The sequence below is a fragment of the Coccidioides immitis genome (assembly GCF_000149335.2).
Source record: "Coccidioides immitis RS genomic scaffold supercont3.6, whole genome shotgun sequence".
Taxonomy (NCBI): domain Eukaryota; kingdom Fungi; phylum Ascomycota; class Eurotiomycetes; order Onygenales; family Onygenaceae; genus Coccidioides; species Coccidioides immitis.
The window spans coordinates 785479-804713 of NW_004504312.1; the positions used below are offsets into that span (position 1 = coordinate 785479).

A 19235-nucleotide genomic window follows, 5' to 3' on the forward strand; every position below is an offset into this window, starting at 1 on the left:
CGAAGTGATAATATTGGTGTTCTGGTTGGTTCAAGCGGGATTTGTTTGTTTACATACCATCAACTATGGAAGATACAGCACAATACACATTGTCTTAAGGCCGAGATTTTCACAGTAAAGCTCAAAAGCTTAGGTTAGATGCAGAGTACCAGATAAGGCATCAGGAAGAAGGAAGAAAATGTGGAGATAGTGAACTGTCAGATTTATATCTGGGCTTGCTGCATGGTCGACGTCAGTGCGATGGGGGTCGAGCGCCTAACAAACAAATCAGCACATGCACCGTTGCGCGAGGATCAGTTTGCTGGTGTCGTTCAAACCCAGTCTCACTCAACACACATACACCCCGGGACAAGACATGCAGTCAATGACAAGGAGTCATCGGTTACAGACAAGAGGTATCCAGGATGATTTACAAGTAAAGTGCTGATGATGTCGTATCCCAAGCTGACTGTTTTCGAACGGTTAAAACGGGTCTTGGCGCGTTTGTCTGTTTCACAAATGTGGCTGCAGAATGAAGCTGTCTACTCCGTAGCAGTCAATGCATTCATTGCCAATCTACTCCGTATTGCGGGAGAGAATCAAGGAAAGAAAGACATTAAATAGACTATCAGCCATAAAAATCTAGAAGTGTACTCGTCGTCTAAACCTAAAGCGATTCCGATTCGGCCTTGATCGAACTTTTCCCCATGCCCCTGGAGTGCGAATTATCAATTAAAAAGCGGGTAATTGGATGAAAAAACAGCTCTACAAACGGAGAGATATCTATGACAAGGCAATGCTGATCCGCGAACTCCAATTCTATTCGCCACCGCTAGTTTAACTTGCGGGCCTTGACCGTCTCTTGCATTTGTTTGACCGCTCTCGACATAACGCAGATGCTCGACTTGACGTAATCTAGAATTTTGTTAGTTCTTGCCGTTCAATCATCTTGGAACAGGAAATATAACTTACGAGATGGGATCACGATCCAGATGAAGTTCATGAAAAAGTAGTAGCACCAGAAATAATAGGCCTCAGGACGGCAGTAGCTCAATCCATTATGGTAATGGTCAAACATGCTGGTGGCGTAGTACAAGATATCACCGTAGATTTGGCCGACGGAGACGATCAATTGCAACGGATGGCGAAGTGACGATTCCGTGGTGATCAAGTAGGCGAGGATGAAGCACAACGGTCCCCATAAGACCTGCTCACACGCCGGTCAGAATGGGTCGCTGTGCCCGTATTGGAAAAGCAGTGAAACTTACGGCAGTGATAGTCTCCATGCAGAGCACGAACGGATCAGAGGTCAAATACCGAGAATCAGAAAGAGAGTATTCCTTCCACAGCTGGCCGAAGAGATCTTGCGCAGGGGCCATGCGAGTGTGGTTGAGAACGAAATATCCTTCGAAGAAAAGATGGATGCTTCCACCTAGTCAAGAATATCAGCATATCTCCATCCGTTGCCTTCTTGATTTTTGCGCCACAAAAACGTACTCAGAACAAACCACAGCACTGCGAGCTTATCTGCCTTTGGCAAGCTCGGACGCACATACGAGACAATCCCGAGCGTCACCAGCAAGATCAACCCCCATGATACCGCAAATCCTCCGACCAAGACCGGCACGGACCATTCATTTGCCAGATATCCAACGAGCTGAGCCTCGATGGGGTAGTAAGGATGCGATGGTGTCGTTAGATTGGCCATTGAGAGATATTCTGTTGCTCGTGCGGGAAAGCTGCGGTCTGATCAAGGGCGCGCGAGTTGGCTAGAAATATAACATGTCAGTGATCCTTAACGCTTCTTCAGTGCCGGGAAAAGAGGATTTAACATACCTCGATCCTGGCGGGGATTGGGGACAGAGGTTTCTGGGGGTTGCGATGATTGCGATTAAATTTATACAATGGCCTAGTTATTCGTTTGCCTGCCAAATGACTTATTAGTTCAGGAACAAAATTGGCGCCAAGCCAGAGCGATCGGCGGCAGCGAATCGTACGTGTCGGGAGCGCCGGTGCGGTGCGTGGCCATCATTGCCAAGTTCCGTGGAACTAGCTAGAGCCAGAGAAATGCAATGGACGAATCGAGAATCGGTGGCCTGAAGCCGCAGAGTTCCAGTGTGCATAAAAATCCGGGAGTACCAAAATCCAAACAAAATCCCCTTGCCGCATCCACTTCCAGAATCCACAATGGCCTTGCGGAGGCCGCGAGGCCCGAATCCCCACGGAAAATACCAGCAGGCTGGCTGCATGGACTAACGGCTACATTGCACCCCGTGCAAGGGACAGCCCGCAGCCACAGGAGAATGCACTGACTCGAAGTAGCCGGAGGTTCAATGTTGCAGGCCTACCGAGACCACCTTCAAACAACGGTCCTCTTATCGCCCCGATGGAGCGGATTCCAGGGAGTCAATGGACACCTTAATTCTAGCGAAGTGCCGCCGGGGACGAGCAACGAATTTCGGGCCTTTTCACCTTTCTACGGTCGTGGTTCGCCCTGCTTAAGCTAAAGTGAGATGCGGAATTCTCCCTTTCGAGGGACCGACTTACAGAAGACTCAACAGGAATTCCACAGGAATCCCGCAGTCAAGGTAGCCCCATAATGGGGGCAGGCGGCTACCTATGCTTTCCTTGGACTATCCGCCATCTGCTCGCTTTGAAAGGGTCATTGGGACAGCAAACTACTTCAAATCAAGCTGGTTCTGTCTACGGGGTTTCCTCCACACACGTATTCTGCTGCTTTCTCGGCCGTCATAGATGTTGGGGAAAGGATGTATTGAGTGTACCGTCGGCAGAGTCAGCAACACTCGCCTGGCTATTATCCCTATCTACAGACGATGATGGGCTTCTCAAGAATCCAAGGTCTAGCATCGTCACTGTGTAACATGCTGATTTTGCAAGCGGACCCATCTATTAACCAATGTTGGGCAGATATCAAAGCAGACAACATCCTTCAAGCTACTGAGGATGTATCAATACTTGATGCCATCACCAAAACTAAACTGGAGCATCATTCACCCTAAAAATAGACGGCAGCAGCGGTATGACCGTGCGCTGCAGGTGGTAAAGCCGGGGCTTGGGCGCGTACAGTGGCAACCCCATGAAGCTAGAACAGGCCACAAGAGATATAAATACTAATAGTGTGGCATAGGCTACTCAAAGAAATATCGATTTAAGCATTATGGTCTATCCGGGCTTCTACGCCGGCTCTTGAAGCTGAGTGGTTCCCTGCGGAACGTTTGTCCGACAATACTCCATCATCGGAACCATGAATGTCAATTCCATTCATGCTTGTGTATTTCTCGTTCCTACGGAGCATATCCCTGAGCCCGCAGCCAGCCGGAAATGCTTCTTGTCTAAATTTCTGATGCCAACTCCTTCTCGAGGTCAAGATCTTCATAAATGACGGTGACATTCGACATCACTTGCTGTCCCAGGCAGGAAAGCCGGTATAAGAGCGGGATGGCATATTTGGTGCGACACCCTACCATTTTCGACGGGCCTACTTCCAACCCGCTTATTATACACCATGCCCAGTACACTTTGCATGTACGCGAACGCCAATTTCGGTGTATGCAATGGCTGTGGCACCAAAACGCCAACGAGTGTGATGTTCCTCCTGAGTGGGATAAAGAAGCCGGCATTCATGAGAGCGCAGAATGGCGCTGTCCACTGTTGGGTCCTGATGGATAGGCTCCTGAAGGAATGATTGCACAGCCCCGGACCACATCGCAGGATGAAGCTCAGTAGATAGTAGTCCAAATCGACCATCCCGCATGACATCCTTTTGAATGTCCATAACGATGCCACCGAGCCATAGAAAAGAAAGGTGACGAACCCGACTCGTCAAGACGTTGGCAAGAACGTGGTTGTCTTGCACGGCATCAATAACAGCAAAGGTAGGCTGTAGCCAATGGGCTTACAACGCTGCAAACCACCCCAGGCTCATAAGAGACGCTCGACAGCAAGGCTCTCTTATTCTCGTTATATTGTAGCTCAGGGTAAGAAGCTTGTCCAAATGGCAGCCTTCCTACGCCCAACGAAAGTCAAGTCGCGCAACCGACTTCAACGCAACGGATTCTGTCTGGCCCCCATTGGAAGTTCCAGGTCTGCAAAACAAAAAAAAAATCTCTTATCTCATGGGGATGCAAGGGTGGAAGAAATAAGACTGTGGGTAGATCTGCACAGCTCTGGCCGACAACATTGTGTGGAGTACAGTAATCCGAGATGGAGCGGGTGGTAGTCGAGAATGGTATGGCTGAATTTGAAGTCGAACAACGGTTATGGCTCACCGACGAGCAAGCTACAACTGTGAAGCAGATAGCAGAACAAGAGCCGCCTCCCCAAGCGCCGAGTCGGAAGTAGGTGAAAGAGGACTGTCAAGGCTGGGCTGTCCGCGTTCTCGCTCGGCTGGCAGAGAACGGAATCTTGGGTCTTACAAAAAGTTGAAATTGCTCGTTGGATGGTCCAGCAGATTTTGAGGTCAAAGGCTTCGTGGTTCAAATTCTGCTTTTGAGGCGATTGTGAGATCTAAAATACCAAGGCTTTTTTTCAGGTCCTCTATCGTTTGCTGTGGATGTGCGCTGTATTGCTGGTTGAAAGCTTCTTCGCAGGACCAGCACCCCTGTAATTCCCTCTCATTGCAGCGCTGAGTATTGCGTACAGGCATCCAGCCAATTTGGGCAGTTGATCTCTCTTCGGAGTCAACACGGCATCATTATCGCTGAGAGAATCACCCTCAAGTTACCTTCAGCCGTCCACCAAGGTTAAGAGTGGGGTGGGAGGGAGCTGGGGATCCCGCTAGCTAACTCACTCACCAATTTACCAGTTCACTAGCGGATATTAACGTAACCAAACAAAAGGACCTTTTGACGGGCATCTCAAGACCGCTTCACGGGACGCCGGCGCCTCCACTTCAACCATCACGAGTTATGGCATCAGACAGGAGAAGTTCGGCCGTCTTGAGAGGCGGCATGGGCGTCCGGACTGCGCCCCCTGGAATTGCAGCATTGTTCCTGATCCATTTCGACATTAAAGCCGGGTACGTGCTTACGATTTAGCCGCTTAGCAAGGTCTCTTGGTCCTTTCGACGTCCGCTCCCATGCTGACTGCCCTCATTCTGTATAGATATACAATCGTGTGGAAAGAGAGCCTGCCCGATGGTTTGTGTTCGCAGGTACCGCAGCGCCTGATCTTCGCTGATTGCCAGTTTCACAGTCGTAATGCACGATGTCGTCGAGTTCAAATCACTGCCGTCTGGTCTACACAACGTGAAGGAGGACCTTGTGTACGTAGGATCCTTCCAAGCAACAATCATTTCCCGGAACGATATTGCTCACTGCCCCTCTAACGCAACAGATACTTCGTCCAAGACGACTATGCCGGTCTTAGCGCCTTCGTCAACCAACCCGCCGACGAGAGTGAGAGGAACGCTCTGATGCTGGCCGTCGGCGTTTTGGTTCCACTGAGTCAGGGAAGACTAGGAAAGGCATGGAGACACGCTGCAAGCTTAAAAGAGCTGGCTCGGTAGGGTTTGAAGCGATGTACCTGATAGCTCTAGCTGACCTCTGGGTAGGAAGCTTGCTAATGATTACGGCGATACCAAACCTCTGGCCGATTACTGGGAAGCCTTTCAACTTCCTAACTACCACAATGAATCTCCTCCCGATTCCCCATTGGCTTCCATTTCAGGCTTGAAACCGAAGCAGTCTACGCCCCAGGGCGCCTTTCACCGAGGCCGTACGCTCAGTGACGCCACAGCGCTGCTAACCTCGAAGCAGCTTCTTGCCCCTTATCATCCTGCACTTTGCCTTCCCGATTTTAAAGATACGCTTGGCCCTTTGATATTCCCATTGTATCGAGCGGCCCTGTTACGAAAGCGGATACTTTTCCTTGGAGACGCACCTGTTGAAACCTCCTGTAATTTCGGTAGGCGCTCGCTTTCAACATTCGCTGCACGAACTTTTAGGTTAACAAGAATCAAGTATACGACCTAGCTCTTCTCTCTTCGCTTCCTCAGACGCTCTCACCTTTCCTTCCACCCACCGACCTCCCCGCCTTCAGGCCCCGAGCACTGTTTAACGTTGGTGTTCACGACCTACCATACCTCACCTCGCTGTCACGCAAAACATCTCCACAAAAAAAAGGAGAAAATTGTTGGATCGCATGTACAAGCGATCGTGTGTTGGGCCTCAAACCAGAGCTCTACGATGTTCTAATCGACCTGCCACCACCATATTCCAAAGATGCTCCCGAAAAAGTATACCCGAAACTCATGCTTTCCCCATTACATCCACTCACGCCCAAGGACTCAAAACAAATCCGTTTGAAGGCTACTCAGCGAGATGTACGGCGGTACCTAACTCTCAGGGAGGGTCTAAATGTCCTTCCCCGCGATGATGCTGCAAACGAAGACGAGGAGGAAGAATTTGACAACTCCTCAACATTCTCGACGAATTCACTTGTTGAACCACTCTCATGGCCTCTTTTAGCCTACACATCCTTCATATGGTGGGCCTCTGCTGGAGAAAAGGGAGCGGGCCAGTCCGACGAGGAGAAGGAGCAGGATGCTAAATTACTGCTACCAGACGATGACAGCATCTACGCGCCGGGGACCCGCCGCGGTAGCATCTCCTACCAAGAACGCGACGACCGAACCCAAGAAATAGCCCTAATAACATATTTCCGACGTCTCACCACCCAAATTTTCACCGTCCTCTTCGACATCGTTAGCCGTCAAGATGAGGAGCGCAGTGAGAACGCTGGAGAAAGCAGCGGGCTTGATGAAGTTGGCTCGCCTATTCCATCCGGAGATGAAGAAGAATACCGAGACGAGCCAGAGGAGCCGTTAATAATACATGCCAACCAAGAAGACTCTCAGCCGCTCTTAAACAACCGCCCATCTGGACGAGGTAAGCTAGGCGATGGCGAAGACGAATTCACACCCATAACTACTACAGACATGGCGCAAATGGGTCTCGACCCATGGAGCGAAGCAGATAGGAGATTCGTCGAGGAGCTGGTTCAGGTGTGGTGGGATCGAAAAGCACAAGTTCAGGGAGGAAGAATTAAGTGTTGCGGGGTGCGCATCCTTTGAAATATGGTACATATTATATGTAGTTGTATGCTGGCGCGCGGGGTTTAATGGGATATATCTAGGTTTATGGCGGGAAGCTCTCATGGATGCTAATATCTCGAATATAATAGCGCTGATGAGACGGATCGGACATCTACGTATTGTTTTGATTTGGAGCCAATATGTTCGAGACGAATAAAACCCAATTATCTTATTAATTTCCAGTTAAATCTACTTTTACCAACGCCTATGGAAGTGCCCAAGAGCCTAATCTGCCCCGAATGAAGTAAAGACGCATCGCTGTTTATGGATGAAATTAAACAGAGGGTATAAGAAAGGTAAATAATGCAATAGGATCAGATAAATCCCCCAGAAAATCATATTCAAAGAGCGGAAATGAGAAACAACAGCATGCTATGTTTTGTTATGGAACACAGTCAATTGCGAAAGACGCACTCTGACGGGATAGCGCAAAAAGGAAATAAAGTGATAGTGTGAGAGGAAATTGTCAATAGAGTGGGATGAGGACTAAACAAGACGAAAGAAATAAAATGAAATGTACCATAACCCCCCTGGACTCCAGGCTTTAAACATTTTAAATCGAGTAGAAAGCGAGAATATCGCTGACATGCGTTCACCATAGCCAATCACAAACTCGATGACGGGTGAGTGAAGACACCGAAACATGGACATAAATCACCTAAAGTTTCTTCTGACACTCGCGATTGGCGCACTAATATCTCTTCTTCCCCTGATCCCCGAGCCTAAATACATCGAATTACCCTCTCGAGCTCCAGAATTTTCCACTCTTGGGATTCTTTTCGTCCCCGTCATTGGGGTAATCGTATTGCCCATCATCCCTAATTTTGTATTAGCGTCGTTGGCGCTGGCAGATCTTTTGAGTGCACCTTGCGTGCGGTCGCGCCGGGCACGTATTTGCGCTAGCGCTTCTTCTCGGTTGATGGGAGTAGCGGGGATAGGGCAAAATGCTGGTTCACTGCGGGCTGCTTGCGTCTCTGCGTAGAGGGGGATAGTCCTGGTTGTTGTGATGGTTTGGTATTCAAGGTGGCTGGGCTGATATGGGTGAGTTTTGAATGAAAGTTTGGGGTCAAGGGAGTGGCTGCTGGTGCGGTTCGCAGGGACGGTTCCAAGAGGAGAGTTGGAGGAGGGTCTGTACTGATCTATTTCGATCGATATTTCTGTGTCAGGGGATTGAGAAGCCAGCTCAAGATCCTGGGCTTCCTCTGTTTGACCCATAATATCCATATTCTGGGGTGCAAATGTAGGGGAAGGGGAAGACCGTCCAAAGGAGGTTTGGCTCGCATTCATTGAGCCATCATTCACATCGGTATTCCGGTTGGGTGACGGAATGACTTGAAAAGTACCAGTATCCGAACAAAACGTAACCAAGGGTTCATCTGGTTGTTGCTCAGGCTCTTCATGGGCTTCACATGGGGGTGTGGGAATGGAAGGGGATGGTTGTCCCTGTAAAGCTGGAATGTCCTGAGGCTTTGTGCGAGCTTCTTTTAGCTCAGGCTCCTTCTCTGTTCCCTGGCAAAGTGTATCCCAAGATGAATCATGTACATATCGGGTTCCTCGGTTCTCTGCCAGCCTGCAGGAGCAGCGCTTGAATTGGCATTCCATCTTTAGAAAATGTACCATGTCCTCCGCTTTCTGTCGCATCCGCTTCTCCCACTGGAGATCGTCGTTAAGTTTATCAATAAGACAAGAATCATCTTCATCAAGCCCAACTTCCATGGAGTCTTCGCCCACTGATGTTGTGGAATCAAGTGAAAATTTGACAGGAGATCCGAGTTTGGAGCTTAGGCGATCCCGAGTATTTAGACTCCGTTTGCGACTGGGGGATCGATTGTCAGTAGAGTCCGGTTGGCCCCTTTTTATCCCTCTAGATCCTGGCGACGTGGACATGAGAACAGCCTCAGGTGCGGCCAAATGTTTGGCGGGAGTCTGTCCCCGAATTTCCTTCACCTGTGCTTCCAGATTTTCAAAGTTATTCTCGGTTTCCGCAGATCGGAGTTTTCCTTTCAAAGTTTCGAGTTCTTCGGTCAAGCCCGCCAATGCATACGCACGCTCAAACGCTTCCTGCTTCGCCCTTTCTTTTGCGTCTCTCTCCAGTTTTACCTCTTCCTTCAAACTTTTTATCTCCCCCCTGGAGAACTTCAATTCCTCCTGCGCCTTAACCAACGCGGATCCAGCACGAAACGCTTCCTTTCTTGCCTTCCTAACTTCCTTTTCGAACACAGTTCGTTCATGTACTTGTCTCTCTTTGAGCGAGTGAAGCTCCTCTACCAACGACTCCAATCGTTCACTAACCCTCCGCTCCCGCGCATTGGCCTCAGAAAGCTGCGCAAGGGCAGTCTGCAACGCAGACTCAGCTTCTTCTCGACCAAGGATTGCTCTCTGTAGTGCGGCAGTGGTTGTCGAGACGTGAGAAACAGGTCTCTCGGGCGTAGTAACACTAGACAGTCGATTGAGAAACGCGACTTTTGCTTGGACATCTGAGGCCCCGCGTCCAGACCTGGTCGGGGACTGCATAGCGTCCAATGACTTTGTTGGCGAGATGTTCATCTTTTGCTGATTCATGCGATCTGGAGTGATGGGGAACAAGGGAGAACCGGTCTGTTGGGGCATTTTAACGGGAGTGGTCGATTCCACCATATTCATGGGCTGGAGAACGCCTTCGGGTGTGAAGCAAGAAGAGGACGCAGGACTCAGATCCGCCACATTAACGATAAGAGAAAATCGCTGAGGTGGACGCGGGTCAGAGGATAATCATCGCGAACTTCGAGATCCTTGTCGGCGGCGCCAGACTTGGTTAGCACTCGCCGTGTTTATCGATCTTCCCAGGTCTCAGCGGTGCCCGCGTTGCCCGTAGCAACCAGAATGTCTTATGTAATATTACTAGGCACGTGATTCTGACGTAATTATCAAATTTGCCCGTTCGAAGAGACGACGAGGGGGTGAACGACGGGGTTGTGTGCAAGGACAGACACCCGGCAGCACAATGAAATGAGAGTAAGACGTCGATATCTACTTGGTTTGTCTGGGGCTGGAGCCTGGAAATTCTTTTGTGATACGGGAAGGAGAAGATACTCGTACTGTTAGAGACCATAACAAATCTTCAAATCTCTGCTCCGCGCCCGGGGTGGGGGAACAACTCTAAACTCTGTGCAGATTGGTATAAATTTTGGGAAACTTTGTGCTTGTACGGAGTGATTGTGCTTTCGTATATTCTGATTGCCCGAAGGGCCTTTTGACCGAAGATGCGTGAGATCATCACCTTGCAGCTGGGCCAGCGCAGTAACTACCTAGCCACCCACTTTTGGAACGTTCAGGTACGGCCGCCATGTTAATCTGGAACATCCCAGGCTAATAATTGGCAAGGAATCATACTTTACGTATTCTGAGAATGAGGCATCACCTGTTGACCACGACATCAGTTTCCGACCTGGAATAGGGGCTGATGGGTCAGAAACGTTTACCCCGCGCACTATCATTTATGACCTGAAGGGCGGGTTTGGCTCCCTTCGGCAGTACAATGCTCTCTACGAAGTTGAAGAGAACGTTGGAATGCCAAAAGGCTTATGGTATGCTTATATGCACACATCTGTCCCTTAGCTATTCATTGCGACCCAAAATTAAGTAGCATTTTGACTCAGGGATGGGAACGAAGTCATCCAACGGCAGCCAAATATTCCACAGAGTGAATACCAGAAAGCCCTTGAGCTAGGCCTTCCTCTCCCCAGACTCACCCCGGAGACAGTCCGGTATTGGTCAGACTTCAATCGACTGTTTTATCATCCGAAATCCATTGTTCAGCTAAATGAGTATGAAATGAACTCCCAACTGATGCCGTTTGAGGACTGGACGGTTGGCGAAGCCTTTTTCAATAGCCTAGACCGGGAGCACGACCTCCTAGACCGTGACTTTAGACCCTTCGCCGAGGAATGTGATCAACTGCGTGGAATCCAGCTGTTCACTGGTACAGATGACGCCTGGGGCGGCTTTGCAGCAAGGTATATTGACCGTTTGAGAGATGAGTTTGGCAAGAAAATTATTTGGACATTTGCTCTAGAAAGCGGGCTGAAAACCGAACGGGTACGCTCAATCCAGCTCCACGGTGTCGTAAGCTGGACTAACGCATCCGCATCCCCGTAGGAAAAGCAGTTTCTTAGAGCCAAAAATTCCGCCAAATCCATCAGTGAGATATCCCGCCAATCCACTGCATACGTTCCGATCTCGATGCCTCCTTCAAAGCTTCCACATTATGTGAACTTGAACATAGCATCGGAATGGTATATCTCCGCCCTCACGTCAGTGGCCGTTGAGAGTGTCACACTGCCAGGCCGCCTCCGCTGGTATGAAGGGATTGAGCCCTGGTTTCTTGACAATGCAGGTCCACAACGCATATTCGCCTTGCGGGCCACCATAAGATCCGAGAATTCGGAGTTGCCATTTGCCAGTCACCTGAGGCCGAATGATTCAACACAGATGGACACAGACGAGGTGGATCATGACGAAATAGAGCAGTCCGAACAACGATTTGATTTAGGTTTCTCTCCGATCGGCTCCGCTACCAGGACAAATAATACGCATATTTTCAGTCAAGTACAAGTTGTCCGCGATTCAAAATGTAATAGCGAGCGACCGGAGCGGGCAGAAGTTGGTCAGGGTCTTACTTCTCACCGTCTTTCATTAATGACTGGGTATGTTCCCAGTACCTTAAGGTAACGAAGCCACACATTTCACTCTTTGGCCCCCCGAAGCTCACTTTTCTTTTTTTTTTTTTTTTTTTTTTTTTTTTTTTGGGGGGGGGGGGGGGGGGGGGAACGACGTATATTTCTTTCAATCGAGGCTAAACAACCTACTCTGTAGCAACTTTAGATCCACGCTGGAATTCCCAATTCTCGACTCCTTTCCATCCGATTTGATTCATGAGCAAGGCCCGGCAGGATCTACACTTAGGGTCGATGCTGCATTATCCGCAACAAGTGGCATTGGCAGGGATCTCAAAAATCTGCAACAGACTATCGGGCGGCGGATTGCTCTTGAGGAGCGGGAAGATTTGATAAACGGCCTGCATGAATTATCGCACGCGTATCAAGCCGGGTGGGAAAACGATTCAGATTCCGGAGATGATTAAATCCAAGTGTTGGGCCCAAGTAGCACATGCTTCAACGTGGAGCCAAGAAACAGGAGAGTGACATTTCAGGCTTTGGGCTTCTGTTGACTACTGAACCGGGCATGTTACCGTCGTTTCTACAACTTTTTTGTTTGGATGGACCCCAAGCCAGCTCGTATCGCGGTAGCAGAGGAGATATGGGAGGGTAGTTACTGTACTCCGTACATATTTTTATATTTACAAAAACTGGTTTGCGGGAATGCTCACCATCAAAGATTAGATTTAGAACAAGCCATAAGTTCATTGTGAAGTGACAGCCCAATCCAGATGCACAGAACACTTGAAGAGCAATAGGCACTCTTCCGGCCACTTTGCGAAGTGCTCTCCTGCAACCCCTCACGATGGTTGGTACTCCGTACCCTGTCCTTGAATGGTTTGATAATGGTGACGAGCTAGTCGTTTAGTATCCTTGGCCCAAAAGCTTCCTCTACAAGGTCATGTCTCACTTCGGAGTGTCACAAGCAAACTTTCAAGGATCCTCGGAAACGAAAATCAAAGGAATCCTGGAGGGCATGTGCGTTTCCGATCGCGTTGTTTCGCCATCACACCTATAATTACCTCCGCTGCCGGCTAGTTAGCGAGGTTTCCGGTTTAATACTAGTTGGCTAGTTACGGAGCAACACGATGGTTATGCTCTTCTCTCCGGGGTTGCAATCAACCGAATCACGTCCAACCTACGGAGTCCTCCGTAAGGGCCCGACAAATGCTGTGAGTATGAACAGGGCAGCTCTGCAGAGTGGAGTGAGCAGCGGCGGAAAACAAATCACGACAAGGGCGTCGCTCGTCCGCTATCCAGCCTGCGAGAATCTAGAGTTACCAATCATGACAGGGCATAAAAGTCCTTGGCACAAGGGGTCGCATATACACACTCCGTACAGACGTACGCACGTTCATACATACATACACGGCCGTAACGTACATACAATAAAATACATTCATACACACGTCCATACACTCTCTTCCACCTGTCGTGCAGCCACCTCCGCATGTTAGCTTGCAATGGATTCGCATCTCAACGTCTTGACCATCAAGCGGACCCAATTTTCTGTGCCACAAGGGCTAACCGGCGACCAATGTGAATCTTCCGCATTGTCCATCAATTCCTCACACAAGGTGAGCCTAATTCCGTCAAGGTTGAAAGCGTCCGGACTGTGAAAATTTTGCTTCAGTTCCAATAGTTCAGGCGCCAGACGATGCCATTTACTTTTTGCATCAATCTTTCGCTCGAGACGGCCACCACTAGGGGCGCCATTGACATAATGGCAAACTCAATTCTTCTTTTCGACGAAAACTCCTTCTCCGTCGCGGGTCTCCACATCGTGACATCGCCCCCCCTCCCCCTCCTCTTCGACGGTTTGGTTTCTAGGGCCTTGTTTCGTCGCTGGACCATACGCATCAGAACAGAATAATCTCACCAGGGCAGAAAGAACTGTTTTGACATTCGCCGTTTTGTGTCGACATATCTTTCCCTCGGAGATAATGCTCCAGAATTGCAGGGACGGTCGGTTGACATCAAAACATGCGCGATGTGATTGATTCCTGGTTCAGTGAAGACACGATCCTGCGCTTCGCTGCCCAGATCCACTTTTAAACGAGAGCTAGTGATGCTTTTTGCAGGCAAGCGTACGGAGTACGGAGTACCTGGCGATTCTATGCGGGATGGGATTGCACGAAGGAGCCAAGTCTCAACTCAAAATTTCATACTTTCTTGAACCCGTTTGCTTGGAACTGCAACATTTGTCCAACCCCAGAGCAATGCACGAGCACGCTAAAACGGGCTCTTGGACGCACCTTCGCACAAAGAAGGAAAGGTGTTTCCTGTATTTTCACATTTTCGGCTATGATGGTGGTCCTCCGATCACAAAAGATCGTGGCTCTGCTCCGTCCGTGGACAATTGCCACATCCCCGGAAAAGCTGTTGCCGACCGGGCCTCCACTGTGACTCCGGAGGGTTGTTGGCTCAACAGTTGAAGCTGATCAAGGCATCATGACTTTCATTATGGTGTGTTGCTAGCTGGCTTCGCTCACCAGGAGTGAGCCATGCCTGTCGGTGCCTGCTGGCACCAGCGAAGCTAGCCACAACCCGCCAAGATCTCGCTGTACTTCCTGTTTTAGTGGCTCGACCATTTGCTGGATTCGCGTTTTGGCGTGGAGCCTGTATTGTCTTGTATCGGTAATTCAACTTGGCATGATTCATGATCACTGCGAATCTGGCCGGCTTCAAGGAGTGCCCACAGCATCCCCCAGAATCAACTTTGCTCTTTTCTTTTGCGGGTCTCGATTCGAAGGAGCACAGGTGGTGATGTCGCATCCAGGGGCGCCGTCTCGTGGATACAAAAATCCGCCCGCCTCCCGCACTCACCCTTTCCACTGATGGCCCTCACATCAGCCCTTTTAAATACTATCTCCGCTTCTGGCTGAAGAGGGACTTGTCTGGTCCCTCGTTCCTCTCGTTTCCATTCCTACTCTTATTTAATACTAATTGCTGACTTTTCGCTCGTTCTATATCGACACATATAATACTCTTAATTGGGGCAGTAGGAAATGAGGTCATTGTTTGTCGTGCTGGTGCTCGCCAGCTCCACGCTCGGAGCGGCGATCAACCACCGCGATCAGAATGAACTAGATATTGAGAAGCGTAGCGAGCTCTTGGGGATGCGCTCGTACAATCCGCCAGTGGAACCCGATGACTACGACGATGTCCCGAGCTTCCCTCCAATGTATCATCCGGTGGAAACCAGTCTCGACGATATTCCAACCACCGATTGTGAGGAGATTACGACCGAGCTGCCATCCATGCCCACATCAGTTCCGGTGCCGATCACAACTGAGTGCGAGGAGACCACTACTGAACAGCCATCTGCTCCCGCGCCTACGACCGAGTGTGAGGAAACGACTACTGAGCAGCCATCTATTCCTGCCCCTACAACCGAGTGTGAGGAGACCACTACTGAGCAGCCATCTATTCCTGCCCCTACAACCGAGTGCGAGGAGACCACTACTGAGCAGCCAACCACTCATGTTCCAACCACTCCTGTTCCAACTACTCCCGTTCCAACTACTCCCGTTCCAACTACTCCTGTTCCAACTACTCCCGTTCCAACCATGAATACCACTCAAGTGCCTATCCCAACCACAACAGAGCGCGAGGAGCCGACTACCCTCCCTGGCACGACTAAGACTTTAACCGTAACCACAACTTTTAGCACTACGACTTGCCCAAGTAAGTATCAGATGCTACCACTTAGTTTTGCCATTTGAATGAACGTTAACAACCATTTTAGTTATCACTGAAACCATGACAAGTGGTTCTATCACGATAACCCAGACTCGAACATTGACGCAAACAGTTACCAGTACCATAGTTGCCACAACTCTTAGCGTGATTCCACCAGAACCAACGAGCCCTCCAGTGCATTCGACTCCTGGTACCCAGCCGCCAAAGCCGCCAAAACCCCCGCACACACCTGTGCCACAGCCTCCCCAGAGCTCTCCAGCCCATTCGGTCCCAGAAGTCCCTCCTACCACGCCTGAACCCGAGACGCCCCCGGCTACTGCTCAACCGCCTGCGCCCACTCGTACGCTCACTACTGTACCGCAACCACCGCCCAAGCAAAGCACCCCGACTGCACCTCAAGAACCTGAGTTCACTGGCGCTGCTACCCGTCTTCAAGGTGGATTGACTGCTATCTTGGCTGTGGCCGCCATTATGGTGGTAGCATAAGCCGAGCGATGTTTAACGGCGATTCTCCTCCGATAATGTTGCATTTTGCCAGGATAATTTAATGCCTATTATTTTGTGAATGGCTCTTTGTATAGAGAGAGAGTCAATGAATGAATCAACCTTTCTACATAAGTCCCTCTTGCTTGTACTTACTCTCCTTCACACCAATTTTTCCTCGAATCTTGTCATATGACTCGGATTTCTCAGATAATACGAGTATTTCAGGATGTTACTTTTGCCCCTGCGTAGTCTTAACTGCAAGCGGAACCCGGGAGCGTGGACTGCTGTTGCTGTTGCTTCATCCTTGTTTGGAATTAATGTTACTCGTTTGATCGAGCCAGTGATACTTGTGCTAATAGCGGCCAATTAATATACCTTGTGCCATGGTGCTTCGGACGTGTAACTATCCTGACATGTAACTATCTTGTCGGCATATTCTCCGGTTGGAGCAGCTTGCACATACCGAATCCCGAGCTACCTGGTAGAATGCGCCGTGGAATAGTAGAGCGTACTATTTGAAGCGACCAAAAGCAAAGAAAGGAAACAAAAGGAAATAAAAATTACTCATATTATCTTAGCCTCTGTACGTCGGATTGCTGGTTCGTTCGTGGGTCGACTGCAACATGGTGTTACTTGGACGTCGGTAAAGAGGTGTGTGATGACATCGTCAGTACGGAGTACTTATCGCGTCGTTTAAAAGGTGAAGGCCAGGATTTCTGCGAACAACCTTATACGAGAGAGATGTGGTGTCTCAGCCATTCATACTCCGATCCGCTGGTTACACCGAAGCATTGAGAGCAATGCCGCAGGCCTGGAAGAGTCCATGATTCGGAGATATCTGCATCCAGAATGTAACGAGCAAATAATGCTAAAGCGGTAATAAGCAAATCCATTGGTGTCTTAGACTGTTCACGCATGCTCACACGCTGTGTTCTTGTATATCCGTTGTCAATGCAGTTCATACATAGGCATGAAGTTGATTCGAAGCAAATTGAGTTACAATTGTTCCATCCTGTTTTGGGACTAGTTAGTTAATTTCCAACAGTATTCTAACTAGCGGTTAGATGAGTTTCTACTGATATTCTTAGTAACTCTGAGAACATTTCTATTATTCTAAAATCATTCTACAGCAATCAGGAACATTTCTCAGGCAGGAGAATCTTTAAAAATGAGAACTGTTTTCTATTTGAGAACAGTGAACATGTCATTCCTGCTCCGGGAACCTTTCAGGCACTGTTTACAGTGGGTTCATCGGGGTTCCATGGTTTTTCGGGCCTACAAAATTCCGATATGGTTCTTGAGCTTGCTTGAACAGGATGATGACTAACCTCGACAGTTTCGCATGTTGCTCAAGCAAAACAAGGAACAGAACAGGGTAAAAACTGTCAACCGTGCCCGGAGCCGTCAATATAGAGCGGAGGCCCAGACGCTCTTTTTTTTTATCATCTCAAACTTGACCGCCCCGGGGGAACTTCAATCACGGGACTTTGGGCGTAATAGTGCCGCGGAGCGGTGACTAAAGAGCCCTGGGGTCTACGGGCCAATTGGAGCCTCCAGCAAGCGGCCTTGAGGCCACACAGGCCTTAAGGCCGCATTCCATGGACCCGCAAGGCCCTTAGACAAAGTGGCCTGGACAAGTGGCCTGAGTCATTGGAGCAAGGTACAGGTCCCGATGCGCCCGTTCCGCCGACGCCATTCCTTAGAAATCGGACCTCGCTCCTCCGCCTGAATTCACAGGGTTCTAGCGCCCTACGGCGTCCATAGGCCCCCAACCTAAGACCTGTGAGGACTTGGGAGCATCGACTGTTGGCCTGGCTGGCTTGTGGGCCCCCGGGCACTTTGGTCACTCCTCCACGGCGCTATTACGCCCAAAGACCCCCTGATCGAAGGCCCCTGAGGACTTGGGACCTCATGGTTCACAGGAGCTAAGCTGTCTCCCTATTTGTGCATTACTTTTTTGAGTGGCTCTGACTGCTGCTGCTTCGTCTCCTACCAGTTCCTAACCATTCATTACTCGCATTTAGCAGCCAAGGCCCTTCCCAGTCCCTTGAGTTATAGCCAATCTTTATCAATCATACGCATTATTGCCATTTCGGCGGGTCATATTTGAAGAAACTCATGAATTCGCCAGCACCAGTCATCCCTCCAGTCGAGAAATGGGGGTGTGGAAAACGCACTGAAGTATTCCCAGAAATCAGGATACCAGCCAGCTTCTTCCCAATCGACAAGCATGACATCAAATGATCGCTGTCCTCGAGAGTTGCGGCCTTTCTCCGCGACAACAATGTTCTTCGGCTGAATGTCCCCGTGAGTCAATGTTGGCCGGTGACCTTGGAGTACGTGAAGGAGGGAGGTTTCATAGAAGCGAGCTTTGAAGTCTGGCAGGCCGTCACGTTCAATGGCGGCTCGGTAATTCCCTGTGAGCCCTGCAACAAAGGCAGCTTCGCCATGGAAGGGCCCCAAATACTTGCCACCAACCTTCCGGCACCAGAATAAATAATGGTGCACACTGCCACCATCCAAGCCTCCATAAAAGTCGGGCCACGGACTCTTCGCCTGTCGCAAAGTATCAACTGCTTTGCGGAGTTTGGTGACAATGTCATCTTTCTCGGGCTCAGTCAATGACCGCCAAATTGAGCTCAGTGGCACACCTGGAGCGCGCTGCATAACCAGGAAGAGTTGCTTAGCATCACGGTACATTGCGTACAGTCGGGGAGCCGGAACACTTGGGACGTATCGTTCGAGGTAAACTAGAGCCTGTCCCTCCCATGCATTTAAGCTTGTTCCAAATTTGACAACAATCTCATCATTCACTGCAACGACCTTGACGGATGAGCGCTCCCATAAAATAGTGGTGCAGGCCCGGATTTCATCTGGAGTAGGCAGAGTGGGTCGAGGCAGCGAGCCATTCTTGAAGGGAAGAGTAACGGGTTGCCACATCGTGACGGAGCGAAGAAGGCTTGTAGAAGTTGAGGCGAGATTGGAAGGAAAGGAAAGGAGACAGGGGTCAGAAAGTTACCAGGATGAGGTGCCTGGGTAGTAATCCCGCCGCAACCTGCCACCCCGCTAACTAGCGGATAGATGGGGGGGGTTTAGTGTGGGTGATCACCCAGGTTGCTGCCTGGTTACTGCCAAGCCGCCAAATAACCTGTTTGGACCAGGGAGGGTGGGAGGTGGATTATATAATCAGTACAGAGTGATCAAGATCACCAACCTTTTCAGCTCCATCTCAATCCATTCTGTATTGTACAGGAGCT

General features: G+C 49.7%; 8 protein-coding genes across 8 annotated transcripts; 4 read left to right on the forward strand and 4 right to left on the reverse strand.

Moving 5' to 3' along the window:
* Positions 1-591: 591 nt before the first annotated feature.
* CIMG_03226 (EBP domain-containing protein) lies at positions 592-1860 on the reverse strand. Its single transcript, XM_001243784.2, has 5 exons — positions 1816-1860; positions 1477-1748; positions 1248-1411; positions 952-1186; positions 592-894 (listed from the first exon to the last, which is right to left on the reverse strand). Exons 2-5 carry the CDS (start codon positions 1685-1687, stop codon positions 812-814), a joined length of 693 nt encoding a protein of 230 aa, XP_001243785.2. The 5' UTR covers positions 1688-1748; positions 1816-1860; the 3' UTR covers positions 592-811.
* Positions 1861-2168: 308 nt separating this feature from the next.
* On the forward strand, positions 2169-3160 carry CIMG_03227 (uncharacterized protein). The gene is made up of 4 exons (XM_001243785.2): positions 2169-2487; positions 2541-2838; positions 2920-3060; positions 3128-3160. Exons 2-3 carry the CDS (start codon positions 2579-2581, stop codon positions 2939-2941), a joined length of 282 nt encoding a protein of 93 aa, XP_001243786.2. The 5' UTR covers positions 2169-2487; positions 2541-2578; the 3' UTR covers positions 2942-3060; positions 3128-3160.
* Positions 3161-4832: 1672 nt separating this feature from the next.
* CIMG_03228 (uncharacterized protein) lies at positions 4833-7269 on the forward strand. Its single transcript, XM_001243786.2, has 6 exons — positions 4833-5017; positions 5104-5138; positions 5194-5263; positions 5335-5502; positions 5552-5904; positions 5961-7269. Exons 1-6 carry the CDS (start codon positions 4908-4910, stop codon positions 7070-7072), a joined length of 1848 nt encoding a protein of 615 aa, XP_001243787.2. The 5' UTR covers positions 4833-4907; the 3' UTR covers positions 7073-7269.
* A 125-nt stretch (positions 7270-7394) lies between these two features.
* CIMG_03229 (uncharacterized protein) lies at positions 7395-9822 on the reverse strand. Its single transcript, XM_001243787.2, has one exon. It carries the CDS (start codon positions 9734-9736, stop codon positions 7748-7750), a length of 1989 nt encoding a protein of 662 aa, XP_001243788.1. The 5' UTR covers positions 9737-9822; the 3' UTR covers positions 7395-7747.
* A 249-nt stretch (positions 9823-10071) lies between these two features.
* Positions 10072-12215, forward strand: CIMG_03230 (protein DML1; the record flags this gene model as incomplete). Its single annotated transcript, XM_001243788.2, has 5 exons — positions 10072-10407; positions 10457-10659; positions 10732-11170; positions 11231-11799; positions 11948-12215. Exons 1-5 carry the CDS (start codon positions 10336-10338, stop codon positions 12213-12215), a joined length of 1551 nt encoding a protein of 516 aa, XP_001243789.2. The 5' UTR covers positions 10072-10335.
* A 531-nt stretch (positions 12216-12746) lies between these two features.
* Positions 12747-14451, reverse strand: CIMG_13690 (uncharacterized protein; the record flags this gene model as incomplete). Its single annotated transcript, XM_004446267.1, has 7 exons — positions 12747-12802; positions 12933-12960; positions 13155-13219; positions 13363-13493; positions 13670-13904; positions 14046-14072; positions 14283-14451. The coding sequence occupies 7 exons, from the start codon at positions 14449-14451 to the stop codon at positions 12747-12749; spliced, it is 711 nt and encodes a 236-aa protein (XP_004446324.1).
* Positions 14452-14680: 229 nt separating this feature from the next.
* Positions 14681-16373, forward strand: CIMG_03231 (uncharacterized protein). Its single transcript, XM_001243789.2, has 2 exons — positions 14681-15477; positions 15539-16373. Exons 1-2 carry the CDS (start codon positions 14799-14801, stop codon positions 15976-15978), a joined length of 1119 nt encoding a protein of 372 aa, XP_001243790.1. The 5' UTR covers positions 14681-14798; the 3' UTR covers positions 15979-16373.
* Positions 16374-17346: 973 nt separating this feature from the next.
* On the reverse strand, positions 17347-19226 carry CIMG_03233 (uncharacterized protein). The gene has a single exon (XM_001243791.2). The coding sequence runs from the start codon at positions 18916-18918 to the stop codon at positions 18079-18081; it is 840 nt and encodes a 279-aa protein (XP_001243792.1). The 5' UTR covers positions 18919-19226; the 3' UTR covers positions 17347-18078.
* Positions 19227-19235: the final 9 nt, after the last annotated feature.

Bases quoted from the DNA above. Each gene is read 5' to 3' on its own strand.
- CIMG_03227 (XM_001243785.2), top strand. From the start codon at position 2,579: ATGGGGGCAGGCGGCTACCTATGCTTTCCTTGGACTATCCGCCATCTG. The intron at 2,839-2,919 runs GTCTAGCATCGT...ATATCAAAGCAG, and splicing joins GGGCTTCTCAAGAATCCAAG to ACAACATCCTTCAAGCTACT.
- CIMG_03226 (XM_001243784.2), bottom strand. From the start codon at position 1,687: ATGGCCAATCTAACGACACCATCGCATCCTTACTACCCCATCGAGGCT. The intron at 1,187-1,247 runs GTAAGTTTCACT...GCGTGTGAGCAG, and splicing joins GCATGGAGACTATCACTGCC to GTCTTATGGGGACCGTTGTG. The intron at 895-951 runs GTAAGTTATATT...ACAAAATTCTAG, and splicing joins CTGGATCGTGATCCCATCTC to ATTACGTCAAGTCGAGCATC.
- CIMG_03228 (XM_001243786.2), top strand. From the start codon at position 4,908: ATGGCATCAGACAGGAGAAGTTCGGCCGTCTTGAGAGGCGGCATGGGC. The intron at 5,139-5,193 runs GTTTGTGTTCGC...CCAGTTTCACAG, and splicing joins GAAAGAGAGCCTGCCCGATG to TCGTAATGCACGATGTCGTC. The intron at 5,503-5,551 runs GTAGGGTTTGAA...ACCTCTGGGTAG, and splicing joins AGCTTAAAAGAGCTGGCTCG to GAAGCTTGCTAATGATTACG.
- CIMG_03229 (XM_001243787.2), bottom strand. From the start codon at position 9,736: ATGAATATGGTGGAATCGACCACTCCCGTTAAAATGCCCCAACAGACC.
- CIMG_03231 (XM_001243789.2), top strand. From the start codon at position 14,799: ATGAGGTCATTGTTTGTCGTGCTGGTGCTCGCCAGCTCCACGCTCGGA. The intron at 15,478-15,538 runs GTAAGTATCAGA...CAACCATTTTAG, and splicing joins TAGCACTACGACTTGCCCAA to TTATCACTGAAACCATGACA.
- CIMG_03233 (XM_001243791.2), bottom strand. From the start codon at position 18,918: ATGTGGCAACCCGTTACTCTTCCCTTCAAGAATGGCTCGCTGCCTCGA.